The sequence below is a fragment of the Podarcis erhardii genome (genome assembly GCF_964252035.2).
Source record: "Podarcis erhardii genome assembly, chromosome: 3".
NCBI lineage: Eukaryota > Metazoa > Chordata > Lepidosauria > Squamata > Lacertidae > Podarcis > Podarcis erhardii.
In genome coordinates this window covers 79,979,203-79,999,928 of record NC_138507.1, presented here as the reverse complement: position 1 = coordinate 79,999,928, position 20,726 = coordinate 79,979,203, and the positions used below count along the sequence as shown (strand labels likewise).

Below are 20,726 nucleotides of genomic sequence, written 5' to 3'. Positions count from 1 at the left end.
AATTCACTTTTAAATGTGAGTTACATTTCTTCCTAATCTCAGATCACACGAACAGTTTAATGCTGAAATGGAGAGAGTCCTGGAAAACAGATTTTAGAGAGACACTCCCTAATTCTAGCACAGAAATATTTTCATATTTTATTGTAATGATATTTTCTTTTAAAAAAAAGAAATGAAAAGAAAGATTACAACAACAACAACCCTGCATACACTGCCATGCACTTTCAACTGGTAAACATATTCATATATTTCATATATCATCTACCAGGGATGGGCAGACATGGAATCTAATTTGTGTTTACCAGACCCCCTGAGATCCACCAAACAGAGTTAGGTGCAAAATAGTGGCTCCAGCAAGTGGAAGAACACTAAGAATTAAGAAACAGCGTGCCTCTGAACACATGCTAAGCGCACAAATTTGCAATCAGTACCTGAACCAAGTTCACACGTGCCGACTGCTGTTTTATCAAACACACCCCGCATTCAGATTTAAGCAACCAAACTAGGGTAGAGTGCGTTTTTCAGCTGTTGTTAGATAGTTGGGAGTCATAAACCCTTTCCAATTTCCTGCAAATCACCCAGGAAGATCCAGCAGATCCAAAACTACCTTCTACCCCCTCCTATCACATAACATCTATCATAACTGTATAACATGTTAACTGAGATCCAAAGGGTTTGAATCAGGAATGCCTTAGAATCAATAAGTTTACTTATTGAGCCTGCCCCTTTATGGACAACTCTTTGCAGCTTTTGCATATCTAATTGCTGAATTTTACAAAAAAGGGGGGGGGATTAATAATAGCATTTAAAACAGAAGCAGTCATTTAGGATCTTTCAGATCCATTTCTTTTTTCCAACTATAATACATCAGATGCAGATCAGTACGATTTAAGTGACAGGCAATCAGATGAAGGATTGCATTTTTAAGGAATAACAACTAAACTTTCAGGTCCAGATGTTAGTCATTTGGTCACTCTAACTGACCATTCTTTCGACGTTTTGTTTACCACTATTGGATTCAAACAATAGCACATTGTCCATTGAAACAAATGCAGTAGAATGCAAAGCTATAATGATGACATTGTTGGCGCTGATGCCATTAGTGCAAGGGCTACTGTGGAAGTTGTGAAGGAGTATAAAGATCCAATTCCAAAAAGCAGAACTAAGTGGAGCTTCTCTAGAGTCAAATGAAGAAGAAAACCTTTGCTGATATGCAAAGTTCTATATGCACTGTCCAGTTTCAGCAAATGCAAGAAGCCTCTGGACAAGAATGGCTCTTAGGCTGGGGTGTTGTTGCTGTTTTGTTGTTGGTTTTTTGTTTCTTTATTTTAGATCTTGTGATTTATGTGGAAATTGATCAGCTTGGTTGTGTATCTTGTAAAGTTTAATTTATTGTTTATTACTACTTTTGTTGCATTGTAGTTACATATTTTTTCATGTTGCAAGTTGTCTTGAGCGTGGTTTGAAATACGGAAAGGCGGAATACAAATAAAATTATGTATTTATGTATTTAGGATAGAACTTGCAAGGGTATACTCTTTTTCATTTGATACTGGGTTGCATGTTCCATATTTGTTGCATGACAAAATATGACACCTTGTAACAATGGGAACATTGTTAAGCATTCTTATAGGAGGTTCAATAATATGTGAAAAATTCAGATTCCTTGACTTTATATCCTCCTCCCAGTTTTTATAAGTTGACATTGGGGGGAAAAAGGTTTTCATGAAATGTAAGACACTCACAGCAGTTTGTTATTGTCTTCAAGAGAAAGGAGTCCTTGCACAGTGGTATAAGGGGCTCTTAATAAAACTTTTTTAAAACATGCAGAGAGCAGTGACCAAAGCTTCATAGCCACGGCCAGCATATAAAGCTTGATTCTCAGAAATATCAGAAGGAAAAAACCACCAGCAATTGGGCATCCTAGGGCTGAATTATATACGATGACATGGCAATATCACATTTGTTTATGTGTTTATCCCATTGATATGTAAAGCAAGGGGTTGCCAGGGTGGGCAGGGGCTATAATGGAAATGGCTCAGTCCCTGAGCAGAGCTGGAACCTCTCATGCTCTGTTTTCCTCTGAAGTAAGTTCCAGTTCTTTAAAATATGTGAACAGTGAACTGGTCTCCCACAGTTGCATCTATTTTTGTCTTTCGAACACATTGCTGTGTAAGATAGCACTTCAGCTTAAATCATTGCCATGCTCTTATTGCATCAGTGGAAATTTTTGAAGCAAAATAAATAAATCCAGAGTGAAATTCCACCTACGTGAGGATCTTAGCATCTCCCTGGAGTTGAGACTGCAAAGTGACAAAATATACGAGAGAAATTATTTATTTAGATTTCACCATCACCCTATTCCGAGAGTTCAGAGAAGATTGCAGCATCCCCTTATCTTGTTTTGCTCTTATAACAACTCTGCGAAATAAGCTAGGCTGTGAGATAGTTGCTTTCTTAGGGTTTCTTGGAAACCTTCATGGTTGAGCAGGGATTTCAAATTATTTTAACTGCATGGCATTAAGAAGTTGCACACCTTGCAAAGTGCTCTTATTGCAGACACAGAATGTTATGATGCCTCTTATGTACGTCATGATTTAGTAATTTTAAATGCTTCTTTCAGAAGACAGATTCAAGTTCCACTGAAGCATAAAACATTATATCAAAATAGACACCTGAATGTATATTAATTGATTTTGTATATTTTTGTGTGTCTAATAATCATTCCCAAGCATGTTTCCTTTGTTGTTTTTCCTACAAGGGGCAGCATCTGTTTGAGAAATTGCAAGACCTGTTGTCTCAAAATGTAGAGATCAAACTAGTGAGTGATATTCTTCACAAGGAATCCAAATTATTAAATGACCTGAAAAACAAGGGTAAGATCACGGTTTTTATGTTGCTATATATTCACATTAATATATAAGAGTTGCCTTTGCTTGTTCTTAATATGTGGGATGTTGATATAGGCCCAAGTTAAATGCGTAAAATCATTGACTGGATTGCACCCTAAAAAATGAAGCCTTTTTAAGTTTAACTAATTTTTGTGGGAAAGTTAAACACATGCATAACTATTACCCACTTAGATAAACTGAACTTCAAAATGTTTAAAGTAGCTGGATTTTTTTAAAACACTGATATTCACTATGGAAGCAGTGCTCTTAGATTAAAAGTTTTGAACACAATGCTTAGGATTGGCAAGACTTTCACAGTAAGCATTGTAAGTGGTGATACCAGTCCCCAAGAGTAATTTACTACTGGGGACATACTATTGTCCCTATGATCCAAATGCTCAGGGAGATCCTGAAATGAAGAATGAAATCACTGAAACATCCAATAGTGAAAATACAGTGATGGATGACTTCAACTACCCTCACATAGACTGGCTATGTATGTGTTCCAGTCATGACAAAGAGGGAAATTTTCTAGATACCCTAAATGTTGGTCATGGAACTGACCAGAGGAACAAAGACCCTGGACTTAAGCACTCGGGACCTGGTGTGAGATATAAGTGTTTTTGAGCCAGCTAGGAGCAGTGACCATAGTGCTATTAAATTTAATATAAATCTAAATGGTCAATTGCCTTAAAAAATCAAATCCATTAACATTTGAATTCTAAATAAGAAATTTCCCGAAAATGAGGGAATTGGTAAAAATGAAGTTGAAGGGCAAGTCAAGCAGATCAAATCACTCAAAAATGTTTGGCAGTTGTTTAAAATGCACTCCAGTTGAGCTTTTAATACAGTGGTACCTCGGGTTAAGAACTTAATTCGTTCTGGAGGTCTGTTCTTAACCTGAAACTGTTCTTTACCCGAAGCACCACTTTAGCTAATGGGGCCTCCCGCTGCCGCTGCACCACTGCTGCACGATTTCTGTTCTCATCCTGAAGCAAAGTTCTTAACCCAAGGTACTATTTCTGGGTTAGTGGAGTCTGTAGCCTGAAGCATATGTAACCCCAGGTACCACTGTATTGTATATTGCAGATTAGGGAAAGTACCAAGGGGATGTCAGCATGGTTAACTAGCGGAGTCAAAGAAAGAAGAAGAGGTGAGAAGGCTTCCTTTAAAAAATGAAAGTCTTCTCCAAATGATGAAAACGAAAAAGGAACACAAACTGTGGCAAAAGAAATGCAACCAGGCTATAAGGGGTGCCAAAAAAGAATTTGAGGAGCATATTATATTGCTAAAATACATAAAGACCACTACTAACAAAAATATGTAATTACATTAGTAGCAAGAGAGGCAGCTGGACCCCTGAATGACAAGGGAATCAAATGTGTGATAAAGAAGGATAATGAGATTGCAAAGAAGGCGGATGAATTCTTTGTATTTGTCTCCACAGCAGAATATATAAGGCAAACCACTGTGCCTGAACTAACTTCTGTAGAAAGGGAGTCTGAGGAACTGAGAAAAATAGTGTTGATGAGAGTTGAAGTTCTAGGCCTAATAAACAAAAGGGGGGAAATGAAAAATTGCTGGATCCATATGGCATCCAACCAAGAGTTCTCTATATTTTAGAAAAGCAACTTGTTTATAAGATCAGCCTCAATACCCAATGACTGGAAAGTGGCCACTGTAACACCAATTTTAAAAAAGGGAAATGGGAGATGGGGATTCCTGGAAATTATGTTAGTTAGTTTAAGTTTGAAATTCCTGCATTGCCTTCCAACTCTACAATTCTATGACTTTTCCCTTGGAAAACTGGTGAGAGGTATTGTTAAAGATAAGATAACCAAGCATATAGAAGAGCAAGTCTTGCTGCTGCTGAACTAGCATGGCTTCTGTAAGGATAGGTTAGATTACTGCAACACATTATATGTAGGGCTGCCTCTTAAGGTGGTTTGGAAATTTCAGCAGAATTCGGTGGCCATATTGCTCACCAGGGCAAGACAGTTTGAGCGTATTACACAGTTCCTGGCCTTATTACACTGGATGCCAATTAGTTTCCAGGCTCAGTTCAAAGTGCTGGATTTGACCTATAAAGCCTTAAACGGCTCAGGACCTCAATACCTCAAGGACCACCTTTCCTCATACAAACCAACTCAGATCCTATGATCATCATCTGAGGCCTTTCTTTGTGTGCCTCCTCCATGAAAGCTCCAGAGCATGGCAGCACAAGAACAGGCCTTTCCTGTGGTGGCTCCCCATTTGTGGAATTTTCTCCTCAGGGAGGCTCACCTGGCACCTTCATTACATAACTTTAGGTGTTAGGCAAAAACATCAGGACTTGGGCTGATTAACAGCCTATGCTGGTCTTTTAATTGCATTTGTGTGAGGAGGGTTATTTGTTTTTGTTTTTATCATGTATTTTGTGTCCTCATTTTTAATAATAATACTTCTGGGAAGCAGTTGCTGGAAACCTCATGGGGGAGAGAGCTGTTGCACTCAGCTCCATCTTGCCAGCTTCACATAGATATCTGGTTGGCCACTGTAAGAATAGAATGCTGGATTACCTGGGCCACTGCCCTGATTCAGCGGAGCTATTCTTACGTTTTCTAGAAATCTATTATAATCACATGACTGCTGGTGAATATGGGTTTCTTGGAATTATTCCTACAGCCAAATTGTTTATCTTCATTGTGCCACTTATAATATACCTTAAGTGGGTATAGTATACATCCATTAGCTTTTATGGTTTGTGTGTTAGGGCAGCACTATAATGGATAAATATTAATGTACCAATACTGCATGCTTCAAAGTTACTTAAGTTAACTTCTCTTAGGATCCAAGCCAAAGTCAAATGTGTGAACCGTATGGAGCCAAGTTAACTGACATTTTTAGTTGGCTTGTAACTGGCAGTTAAGAATTTTAATTGGTTTTAATTGTTTCATTTAGTAGAAATGTTGCTATAACAGCACTATTGAGACTTTCAGGCTCATTTTTTTCAAGACAGATTGGTTACTGAATAGGAGTGCAACAGATATTTATTTTCTGTTATCCTTAAGATATAAAGCAAGTCTGTGTCCTGCTCATTATATGATAAGGCAAATACAATTCAAGACCGCTAGTACTATGCTGGTGTCATTATCACATGATTCCAAACTTCCCAGGTGATAATTTTAAGCTGTTTCCTTGATATCAAGATAGCACCAGACATTGTTGCCTTCTTTGCTTACATCAGAAGTGGCTTGCTGCATGGGGTAAAGCCATTAGCTCCTTGGCAGACGGGTCACTGGTAGGGAGAGGGCAAGTGTCAATGAGGAGGTTGGCACAGTGCTAGTGCAACAGCAGAGCCAAGCCAGTGCTTCTGATGGTGTGTTTATATCATGCCAATCTCCCCACCACCTCAAACCTCTCCTTCCTCAGGAGAATGGAGAAACTAACTCCCTGGTGAGAGACTACAACATCTGGGCCTTTTTATGTTTCAAAATCAGATGTAGCATGCCTCTGGATTCCAGTTGCTTAGGAACAACATCCTGCTTGTGGGTTTCACATAAGAAGCCTGGTGTGCCGCCGTGGGAAACAGGATGCAGGACTAGAAAGGCTTTTGGTCTGATCCAGCCGGGCTGTTTTTATTCACTCATGTGCATCTGTGTGGCAGCAAAATCAGATTTTCACCAAATTTACAGAAAAATAAATTTCTTATAGCACAATCATTACATTTTCAATGTCTATGTGCCAAATGAAAGAACCACATCGGTTAGAACATGCATTTGATTTTAAAGTGGCCCACTGCTGCTTTCTATGTGCATTAACCATGTCCTAGAGTTATGCACTAGAGACTAAAACTGTTGCTAATCACTAATATGACATGAGCAAAAGTTTAAGGAAGGGGAGACCAATTCCAATAATTTTGATAATTCTATTAAGTCAGGAGGGTTGCATGGTTATGTTGACTTGGGAAAACACTTTTGCTACAGTGCTATTGCAATGGTTTTTTTTAAAAAACCCCAATACTTTTCTCTTTTCACTTCTCCCACAAAAGACTAATGCTCAAGGTGACTGGTGGTTCTTTGTAAGCATATAGAATCACAGAATCATAGGGGTAACCAGCACAGAATCCTCCAGATAGGCCCATGGTCAGGGATGGTAGCAATTGTAATCTAATCCTGGAAATAATAGGTTTTGCAGAAGTTGAAAGGTCATATATTCCATATACCTGCCCAGGTCTTTCCCTCACTTGTAATCAGTTATGTGCTTGGAATGCATGGCTCTATTTTAGTAGCCTTTTTAGCTTTTTTTATTTGGATAACAATTGGGGTTTTTGTTTGTTTGTTTGTTTGTTTGTTTGTTTGATAAATATGAGTCATTGATTCTTCATCCCAGAATTCTGACACCTGCAAGCAGTCTTTTCAATGACTAATTCACTGCAATCTCCATCTACAGACTGAGTATACAGACCTCCAGATTTCAACATCCAACCTAACTTTTGTACTCCCACTCCGTCATCCCTCTAATCCTTGATTTTTGTTATCTAGCCTAATGCACAGCTCTGGAGAACTTGTAAAAATTACTCACTTTTTTTAGACATTGTGGTTTGTCTTAATAGCTGTGTTGCCCAACTGCGGATTTTGGAGTGCTTCACTTCTATCTCATGATGATTATGTCAAAGTCTGCATGTATTGAAAAGGTCCTTCTGCAATGTGTAGTGATTTTACATGCTCTGCAATAAGCATTCAGGTCAGTGAGGCTTTAAACCATTATAGTGTCAACATTCAATACATTAGACGCTCTATGGGAATGTAACCTTATTCCTGCCAAAGTTCCACTGAGAGCCAAAAGCTAGAAAGAGGTAGACTCAGTTTCACAGCTTTTAACATAAAATTATTCTGAAGCCCAGGGTTAGATGCATTGGGTCTATCTGGGAGGTGGGAGGTGAAATGTAATGAAAACTCCCACCTTAGAAATTTTAAAATATATATTTTTTTCTGTAATTCACTAGCAGCATCAAAATCAGGCTCATTTTCTCATTCACTTTGCAGGGAAGTGTGAAACCCAGAACCTGTGATGAGATGGTCAAGAGAATGAGGGTAAGTCACCCTGGAATGAGAAAATAATGTGCAAAGTTAGATAAAGATAAAATAAAAGGGTGGGTTTTTTCTAAAGAGGCAAAGAAAAACAAATTTGGAAAAATGAAAAAAAATATGAAAATCATCCTTATGTTCCCATGGAGCTTCCATATATGAATGTTGACACTTCTGAATTCATTGTGACCCAATGGATTGTGGTAGACTTTGGTCCCAGCTCCCCCATAGATCTTGCAGAGTGAACTAGATTCTGTTTCTAACAGCCTCAGTTAATAAAGGGCAACATTAAGACTCATTCAAATGCTCAACAAGCAGCATGGAGGCCACCTGAAATTTAATTAGCATGGTAGCTCTCTGAGAAAGCCAGCCATTTGTGTGCAGTATCTTACTAAACATATCAGGCACCACAGTACAGATTTCTCCACTTCCCACAAACTGTCAAGTGGAATATTTCTGAACAGTGGATCCTCATGGTTCGTCACTGTACACTCTAATTCAGTTAAAAATACAATTAAATAAATCAACTAATAAGAACAGTGCTGCAGCAATCCAGAGTGGTGCCTGGGAGAAAATGAAATGTTTCTACTTGGCGGTGGAAAACCCACAAGGTCTCTGCCATTTGTGTCTCTCGGTAGGGAAGTGAATTCCAAAGCTGGGGAGTTAGACCAGAGAGGGAACTGTCTGGTACTCAACACCCAGTAGGCTAAACCCACAAGGGGACAATGAGAACGAACACACACACTACTACTACTACTACTACTACTACTACTACTACTACTACTACAACTAGCAGTAGTACTACATTTTTACTCCTTTTTTTTTTTTTTACCTGAACCTGTGCCCTTAACACCAGCTTGAGCTGCTGTTGTTCAAAAGTCAATCTGTTGTGTAAAAGAGAGGATCAGGTTTTTCTGGTCAGTTAGAACACATAGTTTTATTCTTGTTAGATCAGCTAGGTGTTCTTTTTGTATTTTGCTGATAGTTCCATTTTTGCTTACCTAAGGAATGTTAGATTGCGTTGAAAGAAATTATATTTTCTAGCATTATTTGATACCGTGCTTCCAGACAAATGATGTATTTGTATGAAAAGTTAGATTATATTCTGTTTTAACAGCTCAATTTGTTGTTAATCTTCTGTGATTAGAGCTGCTTCTTAGTTCACACTGCCCATATGCTTCAAAACAGTAGTTTGTGTGTGAGTGTTTGCTTCAATCTGGCGTTCGTCTGGTGTGAAACATATGCAAGACACTTTACAAAAATAAAATTAGAGTCTCTAAGTTTACAGTGTAAGTAGGCAGCAACAATATCAAAGGCTAAGGCTGCAGTACTGTACATTGAATTCAGTATTGCTCACGTCTGAGTAAGCATGGGTAGGATTGCACTGTAAAAGTGGCAAATAAAAGCTATTAATTAATTAAGTATTTATAAACAGGTTTTCATGCTTACAACCCTTGAAATACTTTTTTCTGCATCTCTGCAGTCTTTATTCTAGGGAAAGTAGTAGCCATGGGGCCAAAACAAAATCTTAATGTCTCACAAAGAGGGCACAGGGATCCACAGTGGAACATAAGTCTCTCCAGATTGGAAATGCACTTAAACGCTTGTCTCTTACTGTTTGTTTTACTAAAGAAGTCACTATAAAAGGGACTTTTCCCCTTTGGGAGCTTTATTCCTAAGCTGAGAAAACTTATTCCATTACTGCGAAGGTTGATAGTGTAAAGCAGGATTTTCTGGTACCAAATTAAGAAATGGGGCAGTCGTATGTATGGGAGCCAAGTTTTAGTTACATTTTTCAAAGCTTTGGTTTTGTTTTCTGTAAACAGATATGCAATAAAATGTGGGCAGATTTTCATAGATGTTCTATTTAAGGTTTTGATTGACACACTTAATAGCTTTGCTGTCTGAAATGCATGAGCAACAAATGTAGTCAGTTCCTTGGAGCATAATTTTCTGTTAAGCAAAGTTGACAGAAGCCACCAAGAATAACTGTACAGGCAACGCTCAGCTTATGCTGGGGTCATGTTCCGGGATAGTGCCTAAAGCCAAAGTAATGTATAGTCAAAACCCATTGGGTTCAATGGAAGGTGGAATTGCCAAGGCTTCTTTTCCTGGACACCCACTCCCTTTCCGGCTCCTTTTTATTTGTTTTTTGCCGATTGTGTATAGCTTAATGTGCACACATTAAATGCACATGTTATGAGTTACCAGTAGTTGCTTCAGTGGCATTCCAACAAAAGACAAAATAATTGAGTATGATGGTGTAATCTGAGATTTGGAAAAGTAGCAGTATTTTTCACTACCACCACCTAGGACTAATCTACACCAGTCAGTTAAAATGTTAAAAATGTGTTATAAAAATGTGACGCCATCCATCGTCAATGGAAAATTGCATTGAGAGCTATATTACCTTTTAAAAGCATTTTTACAGATTGGTGTACTGTAGATTTTTAGTGCAACTTTGCAACATAAATAGGTAACGTTAACTCACATAAATTCTCCAAATGCTATGAATTATGGCATTTTTTAAAAAAAATAATAGAAAAATAAATAAAATGCAAGTCAAATTGTATAATTACACTATTATAGTGGCTGTGCAAATGCATGGCTGAAACCCCTTCACCTCTTTTGCAAAATTGTTGATATTTTGAGGAATATACATCAATAATCGTTAAGTGAGGGTATTGGTAAGGTTGCCATATTTCAAAAAGTGAAAATCCAGACACAAAAGGATTTTTTTGGATAACTCTTTAAAAAGACAGTTTTTGAGCTATTTTTAATAAAATTTGGCGAAAGGTGAGGAACCACCATAAAGAATGAGACCCAAGGGTATGGAAAAATAAATGAAACTAAATGTTAAGCTGAAAGTGGTGAGTATATATGTTGGAAGGGAGGATAATAAGTTAAAACATTCCTTTTTTAAAAAAAGGTAAATTTAAAGAAAGGATCAGAAATATTGAAATATTGAAATATTCTGTGGGTTTCACATGCTTATGTAGCAGAGACTGGAAACAGTCTAACCTCTCCACACCCTTTCAATGGTCAGGTGTTAAAATGGCAAGTAAATTTCCCTCCAGTGGTGGAGAGCTGCTACTACCAGTTCTGCTACTGGGAGTAGACCATCAAAGAGAGAGTTGTGGGGAGCCAGTGGCTCAGTCCTTGAGCCCTGAAGCTGGCATAGAAACCCTCTCTGCTTTTCTAGGCTTTTCCTCCTTGGGGGGCTGGCGCAAGCTGGCATGGCTTTAGATGCAACAGTGGATCCATTGCTCCACTCCTTGCAGGTCACATGTTGGGAATGTCCTGCTGGACTTCCCTTGAGTCTGAAATCATTCTTGCCAGGATCTCTCTCTTTAAAATATTGCATTCCTGAAGAATACAAAAACAGGCCATTTTTCAGTTTAGACGTTTGAGTCAGATGTGCAGTAAAATACGTAGCCATGTATTATTGACTTGTGCATCCCTCCATTTTACACTTAACCACATTTGAATGCAGAGGGTTTGCACTAATGGAACTTCTGGAACACCTCCAGACATTTGGCATAAAGCTAAGAAGGAAGCTTAAAATGCCTGGAGATGAGCTGCTTTACCTCTGTGCCACTGGAAAATATCCAATACGAAATGGTTCTTCTGTGAGCAATTAATCTACTTTTTATATATATACCGTATTGGCCTGAATATAAGCCTCACTTTCCCCCAAAAATCCCACTGTGAAAAGTTAAAGTGAGGCTTAGTCCCCTGCCCTCTCCCCCAAGGCTGCGAAGGGAGAGAGCAATGAAGGGGAAAGGCCGCTAGACAGTGCGGCTCCCCTACCCGCCTGCCCAGTATGCAGCCAGGAGCAGTGAGGAATGGAGCAACTTGTATTTGGGTATTTTTTCTTTTTTTCTTTCCCCCCTTCCAATTTTAAAGGTGTGGCTTATATTCGGAAGCAGCTTATATTCGGGCCAATACAGTACTCTGTTTCTTGTAAAGATATTTTTAAAAACCCCTGCACTTCTTTATTAGTTGCTACCTCTAATAAGACCCAATGATACTAAACTCACATACTATAAAGTAAGTTCCATGAAATCCGTAATGTGTGACTCTAAGTAAACATATTGAGCTCTCAAAGTGGTACTTTGGGTTAAGTACTTAATTCGTTCCGGAGGTCCGTTCTTAACCTGAAACTGTTCTTAACCTGAAACACCACTTTAGCAAATGGGGCCTCCTGCTGCTGCTGTGCCGCCGGAGCACGATTTCTGTTCTCATCCTGAAGCAAAATTCTTAACCCAAGGTACTATTTCTGGGTTAGCGGAGTCTGTAACCTGAAGCATATGTAACCTGAAGCGTAACAGTACAGTGTAACCCAAGGTACCACTGTATAAAGCATCTGCAACTGAATTACCTTCAACTGCACTGTGAATATTTTTTCTAGCCATATTGACTAAGCGCAAGGCAAGAATAACAGTGTCTCAAACTCTTGACGGTTTGATTCTCAAGTATTCCTAGGAATAGAGAATTATAGGTGGGAGGCCATGTCATTTGTGTGTGTAGAAAATCATCTTACAAAATGCAGAGTGGGAAGATCTTAATATGGCTAGGATGGCTTGTGTAACTGCTTTCAGGTGGACGAGCAGAACAATCCACAAGGGGTTTCAATGATTCCAATGGGGACAATGTCTTACTTTTCCCTGTTCCTCTGAGGGAAAAAAAGTTGGCAGGCTATTTCCAATAGGGAGATGCTTTGTCTGCCTTATGCATTTAGTTTATTATTAAGATCACAGAATCATAGAATTGTAGTTGTGATGAACTATGGGGCTACTTGTGTGTAAGCACTTGTGTAATCAGTTTCAAAACTGTCCCTCTCCGCGCAGCCCTCGGTGCATGGCTGCCTTAATCGCTGGCAGAATCCGTCAGTGGGCGTTTCCGGAATTTCTTCCAACATAAGAGTTCTTTGACAGATACTCTATGCCTTGATTCTCTACGTGACAGCTTCCTGCGCAAAGTGGGCGTCCCAAGGGGAGGTCCTGAGCTCTCCCCGCTGTTCTCACTGGAAGCGTCTCGGAGCCGTTCCTCCGACTCTGTTTCCGCTGAAACTCTCCCTCTCCCCCTGCTGGTTCCCTCCTCAGCATCCGAGGGTCTCCTAGCATTCTGGAGCCCCTCCACCACTTGGAGCTCCGATGGCAGTTCCCTGACATCCACCTCCCCTCCAGGACCCCCCTCACCCCCCGTTCTCCCCCTTTCTCTGGGTGGTGAGGCTGGGAACCCCCGGAAGGAATCTTCCCCATCTTCGGATAACTCGAAAACTGCTCTCCACCTACTACTATCCCTTCTTCCCGAATAATCTTCCCCATATGATTCTTCTTCCTCTTCCTGTCCTGATTCCGGGAACCCCTCAAACTCCTCTTCTTCGTCTGTGGTGCCGAACTGCTCCTCCCAGAACCTAGCTACGGGCTGGGGCCTCCTAGGGAACCGGCGGTGAAACTCTCCTACAATAAACTCATCCTGGACGGTTTCTGCGGGTACCCAAGCATTCTCTGACTCCGGTTCCCCTTCCCATGCCACTAAGTACTACACCTCTTTACCCTTCCACCGAGAGTCAAGTATTTCTGCTACATGACTGCTGCGCTCCCTCTCTTCTACTTGTGGTGCCACGGGAACTTCACCTTCTCTTCCCCGAAATTCCCGCCCTTCCCTGTGTGGTGACAGTAATGACCTATGAAATACTGGATGTAGTTTCATGTTGTCTGGCAGCCTGAGCCTGAAGGCCACCGGATTGACCTGCTGTGTAACTTCGAACGGTCCCAGTCACCTTGGCCTTAATTTCTTGCAACCTCCCTTGAAAGGTAACCCTTGTGTTGACAACCACACCCGGTCCCCCACCCTTATAGTCTCCCCTTCCCTTCTGCTCCTATCCGCCTGCCTCTTGTATTCTTCCTTAGCCCTATCTAAATTCAATTTCAGCTGTTGATGTATTGCTTCCATTTCTTCCACAAAATGTTCCGCCGCCGGAACGCTCCATCTGTCCTCCCCTTCCCCTGGAAAGGCCCTAGGGTGACACCCATAATTGGCCATGAATGGACTCATGCCCGTGGACACATTTTCTGTGTTAGTGTAGGCGAACTCGGCCAGGGCTAATTTCTCTACCCAGTCATTCTCTCGGTCATTTACATAACACCTCAGATATTGTTGCAAGATACTGTTTGCCCTTTCCGCCTACCCATTGGTTTCTGGGTGCCTGGCGGTCGAGAAATTGACCTCCACGTGCAGTAGGCTCATGAGCTTCCTCCAGAACCGGGACGTAAATTGTTTTCCTCTGTCAGAGACTACCCTCAAGGGAGCGCCATGCAACCTAAAAATGTGTTTTACAAACAATCTGGCGGTTTCTTCCGCTGTCACCGCATGTGAGCAAGCTACAAAGTGGCACATCTTGGTTAACAAGTCCACTACTACCATGACCGCCGTTTTCCCCTTGGATTTGGGCAAATCCATCATAAAATCGATGGACACTGCCTGCCATGGCCGTTCTGGTGTGGGTAATGGTTCCAGCAACCCCGCCGGTGCCACCCTCTCCCCTTTGGCTCTCTGGCAGCGGTCGCACCCCCTTATATATTCTCGTACATCTTCCCTCACCTTTGGCCACCAGAACTGCTTGGTGACTAACAACATCGTCTTGTGTTGCCCAAAATGCCCAGCGGTGGGGCTGTTGTGCAGTTGTTTGAGTACCCTACTCCTCAATTCCCCCTCTGGTATGTACATTGCCCCCTTGTAGTACAGTGCCCCGTTTCTTTCCTCACACCCCCCGGGGTTCTCCCCTGCTCTCCGGAGCTCTCTGAGCTTATTTTGGGCGTATTCATCGCTCTCAGTCCCCTCTACCAGTTCTCGTTGTCCCACCAATGCTGCTCCACACACCCAGTGGTCCTCGGGTATCACATGTCTTTCTTCCGGCACTCCCTCCCCCTCCATATATTCTGGTTTCCGGGAGAGAGCGTCCGCCCTTACGTTTTCTTCCCCCGGTACGTAGCGAATCTCAAAATGGAACTTGGAAAACTCCTGTGCCCATCGCACTTGTCTCTGGTTCAATACCCTGGCCGTTCTCCAATACTCCAGGTTTTTATGGTCGGTGCACACCTGGACCTTGTGTTGCGCTCCTATTAGTAGATGTCGCCAGCGTCGAAATGCTTCATAAATGGCCAGCAGTTCCCTGTCGTACACCGTGTAATTCCTTTCGGACTTATTCAACTTCCGCGAGAAGAAGGCACACGGCCTCCAGTCTGAGGGATCCTTTCCCGGCTGGAGCAGCACCGCCCCTACCGCTCGGTCTGATGCATCGGTCTCCACCCTCATTGGTTTCTCCAGATCCACGTGCAAGAGCTGTTCTTCCGAAGAGAATGCCTTCTTTAGGCAGTCAAACGCTTGCTGCGCCTCTTCCGTCCACACAAATTTCTTCTTACTGCTGAGGCAATCGGTGATGGGTGCCGTTAAATGTGCAAAGTTTTTGATGAACTTCCGATAGAAATTTCCAAACCCCACGAATCTCTGCACGTCCTTCCTGGTTCGAGGTGTCTTCCATTCCTCCCCTTCCCTCATTCTGATCAGGTTGTATGCCCCCCTTAGGTCCAGCTTGGTAAAAATCTTTCCCTTCCTAACCCTGGTCAAAATGTCGTCAATTCTGGGCATGGGAAAGGCTACTGGTTCCAACACTGAGTTGACGGCCCTAAAGTCCACTACAAGCCTGGGCTTATTAGTGTCTTTTTTGTCCACAAAAAACACTGGACTGCCCCCCACCGCTCTCGACTCCCTTATGAAACCTCTCTTTAGGTTTTTGTCTATGAATTCCCTTAACTCCTGCATCTCTCTGTCCGACATGGCGTACAGTTTGCCCACTGGTAGCTGGGCTCCCGGGAGTAGGTTGATTTGACAGTCAAAGGGTCTATGAGGGGGCAGTCTATCTGCTTCCTTCTCACTGAAGACGTCACTCAGGTCGGCGTATTGCCGTGGTATTTCTCCCTTTCCCCCCACCTCCATCCCTGCCAAACTTGCCATGGCCAACCCAGGGTTTCCTCTTCCCTTGCAGTGTTCCAAGCAATGAGCTGACCCAAAAGACACCGTCCGCTGGTGCCATCCCACTAGCGGGTCATGTAGCGCCAGCCAGCTCATTCCCAAAATGATGGGAGGTCCCGCTAGTGTGGCTACATGAAATGCAATGACTTCCACGTGCCTTGCCACCCTCATTGTCATAGGCACTGTCTGTTGGGTTACTTCTCCTCCCAGTAGTTCCCTCCCATCAATCGTAGTGACCTGCAAAGGACGACTTAAGGGCAGCGTCTGTATCTGGTGCTCTGATGCAAATTCCTTACTCATGAAATTGCAAGAGCTGCCTGAGTCTAACAAGGCTTTGATCGTGAGTGGATGTCCGTTGGGTAGCTCTAGCACCACCTCTATGGCGAGGGATGCTCGGGGGGGGGGGGGTTCAGGCTTGGGCACATTCACTGCTCCTTGGCCTGGCTGCTGTGCCCTGTCGCTGGCAGCCAGGCGTTGGCTTTTACCTGCTCCTTTTCCCCCTCCTCCTCACTCCCAACAGCCCCCACCATTCCTTGCCACGCCTTCCTCTGAGGGCAGACCCTGGCAAAATGTCCTGGCTGTTGGCAGAGGAAGCACTTTTTGGCGCTCTTTCCCTCCTTCTTCCGCCCTTCGTTAAAATTCGAAGTTCCTTGCGCGCGCCTCTAATTTCCATCGGTTCCACTGGCTAAGAAGGTTGCTCTGGCATCTCAGGAATGCGGAAATCATTCCAACGCTCTCCTCTCCCTTCCCGCTTCTCCAGAGCCCTCGCCTCTTGGCGCGCACCAATCGTAAGCGCCGCTTTGGTCAGCTGATCCATGGACTCAGGACGGGGCGCACGGGAAAGTTCATCTTTCACCGCTGGGGCTAGGCCTTCTTCAAACAACATTTGTATCGGGTCCGAAGCCAGATCCCAACCCAGTTTGTGTATGAGCATGGTAAATTGCGCCCAATACTCTCGGACTGATTGATTTCCCTGTTTGCACGCCATCAACTGCCTGCGTACCATGCCCTGTTCAATCTGGCTGGAAAACATCAAGTCCATCGCGATAAAGAATTTCCTCAAGTCTTTCAAGGCGTCATTATTTGATGCCATCAGGGGTCGAACCCAGTCTCTAGCCCCCCCTCGAGGTGTCCAATCACAAAAGACACTCTCGCCTCCTCATCCGCAAAGTCATCATACTGCAGGTTCAGGGCATACTGTATCTCTGTCTTAAAGGCTTGGTAGTTTCTTGGGTCCCCCCCGAATTTCTGCACCAACCCCGGTACCTTCCTTGCAATGGGGGTGGGTTTCCCCTGTGCATCCTGAGCTCTCCTTTCATCGAGCCGCGCCGTTAGCAGAGCCAGCTGGCGTTCCAAATCTCTGTTTCTCTCCTCCAGAGTTGGTCCACCTCCAGCTCCTCCCGCTCCTCCGGCGCCGGTTGGGTTGCTCATGATGCCTTCCTTCGCACAAGTAGTGTCAGGGACTGACGGATTGCTGTGATGAACTATGGGGCTACTTGTGTGTAAGCGCTTGCACTCTCAGAGTTTTGTAATCAGTTTCAAAACTGTCCCTCTCCGCGCAGCCCTCGGTGCATGGCTGCCTTAATCGCTGGCAGAATCCGTCAGTGGGCGTTTCCGGAATTTCTTCCAACATAAGAGTTCTTTGACAGATACTCTATGCCTTGATTCTCTACGTGACAGCTTCCTGCGCAGAGTAGGCGTCCCAAGGGGAGGTCCTGAGCTCTCCCCGCTGTTCTCACTGGAAGCGTCTCGGAGCCGTTCCTCCGACTCTGTTTCCGCTGAAACTCTCCCTCTCCCCCTGCTGGTTCCCTCCTCAGCATCCGAGGGTCTCCTAGCATCCTGGAGCCCCTCCACCACTTGGAGCTCCGATGGCAGTTCCCTGACAGTAGTGTTGGAAGAGATCCTGAGGGTCATCTAGTCCAACTCCCCTGGTGCAGATAACAGATATTAATTCTTAATATATTTCAAAGGGAATTGTGCATTGTTGAATTAAATAATGTTTTATATATGGCACATTTTGAAGGGGGTTGGAGGAGTAACAAAAATATTCTGCTGGTATACAATCACAGAATCACAGCAGGAGACCAAAAGGAGCACTCATTAATTAATATTATTATATTTTTAATTGAGTTGCCACAAGGAACCATTTATGAATCTGGCATTATAGTAAGGGACAAACAGAAGTGGTTACCGTATTTTTCGCCCTATAGGGCGCACCGGCCCATAGGACGCACTTTTTTGGGGGGGGGGTAAATAAAGGGAAAAAAATTATCCCCCCCCCCGAGCCCCAAAGAGCAAAGAAGCCATGACAGCGAGCGGGATCCATCCCGCTCACTGTCATGGCTTCGTTTTTAGCCTCGGGGCTGGGGGTCCGGGAGCGAAGGCGAGGTTGCACAACCTTCCCATCGCTCCTGGAGCTTGCAGGGCTGGGGGCGGGCCGACCCCAGCCCCCAGAACAGGTCTGAGAGCGATGGCAAAGTTGTGCACAGCTTCACCATCGCTCCCAGAGCTTGCTGGGCTGGGGGGATGGCTTCAGCAAAAGCCTGCATTCGCCCCATAGGACGCACACACATTTCCCCTTCATTTTTGGAGGGGAAAAAGTGCGTCCTATAGGGCGAAAAATACGGTAATTTTGTTTTGTTTTTTAAAAAAGAATGCAGTTGGGATAGTCTTAGAGGCTACAAAAAGCCTTTGGGTGCAGATGTGGCCTACAGGCTTTGAGTTAATCACCTTGTTCTAAAGGTTTCTAGGAAGCATAGTTCAATCTAACCCAGTTTTCCTTAATTAAACATTGAAATCTTTGCATATTAGTTATTGTAGCTATTGTAGTTAATGTATTTACAATTGACACTGTAAATAATGTCAGTAGATGGCCTTTGAGGGGGTTTAGTTTCACCAGTTCTGCATAAGAAATGTCCTTTCTCAGAGGTCAGCAACCTTTTTCAGCCGTGGGTCAGTCCACTGTCCCTCAGACCATATGGCAGGCCGGACTATATTTTTTTGGGGGGGGGGGATGAAAAAATTCCTATCCCCCACAAATAACCCAGAGATGCATTTTAAATAAAAGCACACATTCTACTCATGTAAAAACACGCTGATTCCCGGACCATCCATGGGCTGGATTGAGAAGGCAATTGGGCCACATCCAGCCCCCGGGTCTTAGGTTGCCTACCCCTGTCCTTTATACACATGTACCATCCAGGCTAGGGATCAGCAGAGAAATTTGTGGTGCCTGTCAAGAGGAGGAACTGCCTCCTCCTCATTCTAAGTCTTGCAAGAAAATGGATTTAGAGAGATTAAAAACTAATTTCCTGACTGGACATGGACCACTGCACAAAAAAGAACTGGAAAGAAAGTGTGTGGTTCTTAATGACCAGATAGTTCTGTCTTTGTCTAGCCAACTTTCCTTCCGGAAGGACTCTTATTACTTCAGCTCATGCTTCTGAAGAGCTGTAGTTGATGACTATTAAAATTATTTGCTTTTGACAAGATTCCCAGATACCTACCTTACCCTACACTGCAAAATGTAGCTAGAAAGTTGTGATAATAAATGTAGCTATAAAGTTCCTGTAATGGAACAAGGCCCACTGAACATGGTGAACATGCACGGGGTTGGACTGCATCTCTGAGTATGCCTTCCTAAGCCCACTTCCACTGAACTCCATGCTTAAGATGGCATTGTTAAACTATGAAGTGATTGACTATGTAAGCTTTTTTTTGTTTGTTTGTTTCCTTATGCACAATTTTAACTGTTATGTTCTTGTATTCCTTAGGTGCTGAAGTGATTTTTATAAACATGACGGCTTACAATGATGGCCATCTGCAGACATCATTCTGGATTGTGGATAGGCAGCATGTATACATTGGAAGTGCCAGTTTAGAATGGAAGTCACTGTGGCAGGTACTTTCAATTTATTTATTCATTTAGAGCATTTTTTATCTTGCTCTTCAGTCAGAGGGGCTCTCAGCAGGGACAGACTTTAGTACAGTGGTACCTCAGGTTAAGAACTTAATTCGTTCTGGAGGTCTGTTCTTAACCTGAAACTGTTCTTAACCTGAGGTACCATTTTAGCTAATGGGCCCAGTCCTACTCGGCCCCTCTTCACTGCACTGGTTATTTGTTTTAAACTGTTTGGCGCTTAGCTGTGTTCTAGGACATTGTTCTTATTTATGGCAGAACATATGAGCTATTGCTTCTTTACCCAGCTAAAACTGAGAAACATTGTAATTAGTGGAAACGATACTAGTTCCCAATTTGTTCTAATTATGACATATTGCATTGTGGCAGTAAATTAAGTACAGTCTGTGGTCTAGGGGTGGCATTTCAAGTCTTTATCTGTATTGTGTTGATGCAAATGTCTTTGTTCCTTAAGAATGTTCTTTAAAATTGTGCTTTGCATGCTAAACTTACACAGTTTTACAGAAAACATGCAGGAGTAAGGATCCGATGGATTTAAAGAAAAGACCTATTACGTGATTTTTAAAAACTGGAAATTGCGCTTGTATTTTTGGCATCTTAAAATCCCTCAAGGAACCATTCTTATTGATCAGCATTTGTTTTCAGATGTATTCATGTGTGAAAAACAACCCATTCAGTAATGTTTGTTGGTTGCAGTAACATGCTGAATAGTGCTCTTTGACTTTGTATTTGTCGCGCACTATACTGCAGTGTTCTGAATAACAGGAGATTTTATCAAATCATCTCTGTATCTGAATGTCTTTCATT

At 42.7% G+C, this 20,726-nt stretch overlaps 1 protein-coding gene across 4 annotated transcripts in view; it reads left to right on the top strand.

Annotated features, from left to right (window-relative positions):
* PLD5 (phospholipase D family member 5) overlaps positions 1 to 20,726 on the top strand; it is a 95,557-nt gene that overhangs the window by 55,153 nt on the left and 19,678 nt on the right. For 3 of the 4 annotated variants that reach the window (XM_081856363.1, XM_081856364.1, XM_081856365.1), the window contains 2 exons: positions 2,762 to 2,876; positions 19,774 to 19,901. In XM_081856363.1, the coding sequence (XP_081712489.1) occupies positions 2,762 to 2,876; positions 19,774 to 19,901 (243 nt within the window). Of the gene's footprint in view, positions 1 to 2,761; positions 2,877 to 7,918; positions 7,967 to 19,773; positions 19,902 to 20,726 lie in introns of all 4 variants that reach the window. The other variant, XM_081856366.1, reaches the window with a different exon arrangement.